Here is a 1,856-nt window from a genome sequence, read left to right on the forward strand (position 1 = left end):
CACACATTGTAACATAGAATGTTACCAAAAGAAGAGTATTAGGTTTGTTCGTTTCCACGAGAGCTTTTGAAGACATGCAAGCTTTCAGACCCGCAGAGCGGCGCTCTCACCCTGCCAACTGCGCCGGATCCTCCAGGGGGCGGAGCCACGGGAATGACTGACAGCTGATTCTGAGCGTAACTCCTCCCCCCACCGCCTTCCTCGCTCTCCCTCCTTCACTCTTTCCCTGATTTCAGAGAAGCCGATCTTCATTCCAGTGCACATGGAAAGGCAGAGGAGCAGCAACGGTCCGCGCTCACGAGAGGTAACGCGCTCAGGGATTTTACGCGTGAAGCCGCTATAAGGTGATTCTACGGGACGCGCTTTATTCTCGGACTACAGCAGAATGTTATTTGAGGACGAATGGACATTTGAACAACTGCTCTCCGTGTAGGGATTTCACTGTGCAACATCTATAAACGGACACACATGTTCTCCACTGATGAAAAGAGCACCCGGTGGATGAGTTTTAAAGCTCTTTCAGCGCTGATTTAGATATTTCGCACATTGGATTACATAAACACTGCTGAAATCATTGCGGTTTATGGAAACAGAGCTGAGAAGAAGACAGCTGAAGTTGGAGAAGAGGGTCTCTGAAGCTGAACTGAGGGTCTGAAGGATTTTACAATCTCCTCCACTTTCATGTCCGAAGTGTCTGGTTTATGACAATGGATTATTTGCTGTTTTTATGCGGCTTGTTGCTGCCTCTGTCCTCGGCTGTTGAAGGTAAGATTGCCTATTAAATATATTTTACTCGCAATGCTTATCAAGGGGCGCGCGCGTCACCGATCGATGTGCGTCTATAGAAGTTGCGCTTATAATAATAATCACACCATCGAGGTTTTACGGTTTTAGTTTTATGCGTTTGAAGTAAACCAGAAACACGCGTCTGGTCCCGATATTTCTTTAAAATGCACCGGGGAATCGATCTGGCCATTGAATGTCACCAATACACATGCAATTACACCGCGCAACTTCTCCCTCCTAATCGTTGTCTATTTTCTTTCACCAACACAATAGTTGGTGTCTTTCGTAAAGGAAATGTCTCTACAGGGAGTCCCACTTCAACAGTCTCTCTGTCAGTCGGACACAAACCCAGGTTCCCTCAAAAGACTCATGGGGAATTTTGAGCATTTTATTCCTGGATACATTTAAGGAAGTGTGAGCGATTATTGAACCTATAAAGTAACCAAGATTAACATTGTATTTGCTACTATTTGTATATAGGCTAGGTTGCACACATGTCAGGCATATTGTGAATCAGTTATGGCCTTTTTGTGCGTCTCTCTCTCTCTCTCTCTCTCTCTCTCTCTCTCTCTCTCTCTCTCTCTCTCTCTCTCTCTCTCTCTCTCTCTGTGTGTGTGTGTGTGTGTGTGTGTGTGTGTTATTTTTAATCAAAATTGTATTCATTTATTTCATAATGACTCAGATCGGTAGTTTAGTTGGCTTTTGATTCAATTAATTCTTCGAAGTCTGGACCCCCATTATGGACCAGGGGACCTTTTGACACCAATAAAGATGAAAACGAGTGCGCGCGCGTTCATAGATTTTCAGGGAGAACAACAATGTCGTTTCATTTATTTACGTATTTATCGTTATTTTAACCATAATCGGCGACAAGCATGACATCGCGAACACTTGCTTATTGTACCTTGACTTGTATTCGTGAATTCGCCAGTTATTCTTTAAAACAACACTTATAATGCCATAAAAGTCGTATTATAGGCCTGCTATTAACGGGCGATTTATTTGATATGCTGTTGCCTTACGAAAAGCCCCGAATAGCCTAATTTGTTTTAAAGATGAAAAAGCTTGCA

General features: G+C 43.5%; 1 protein-coding gene across 8 annotated transcripts in view; it reads left to right on the forward strand.

Annotated features, from left to right (window-relative positions):
- The first annotated feature begins 234 nt into the window (after positions 1-234).
- The window catches only part of ephb3b (eph receptor B3b), a 48,189-nt gene continuing 46,567 nt past the window's right edge, over positions 235-1,856 (forward strand). For 3 of the 8 annotated variants that reach the window (XM_081384260.1, XM_081384265.1, XM_081384263.1), the window contains exon 1: positions 256-765. In XM_081384260.1, coding sequence (XP_081240386.1) covers positions 702-765 — 64 coding nt within the window. In that variant the 5' untranslated portion in view covers positions 256-701. Of the gene's footprint in view, positions 766-1,856 lie in introns of all 8 variants that reach the window. The other 5 variants (XM_081384262.1, XM_081384259.1, XM_081384264.1 and 2 more) reach the window with 2 other exon arrangements.

The sequence above is a fragment of the Scardinius erythrophthalmus genome (assembly GCF_964197995.2).
Source record: "Scardinius erythrophthalmus genome assembly, chromosome: 14".
Lineage (NCBI taxonomy): Eukaryota > Metazoa > Chordata > Actinopteri > Cypriniformes > Leuciscidae > Scardinius > Scardinius erythrophthalmus.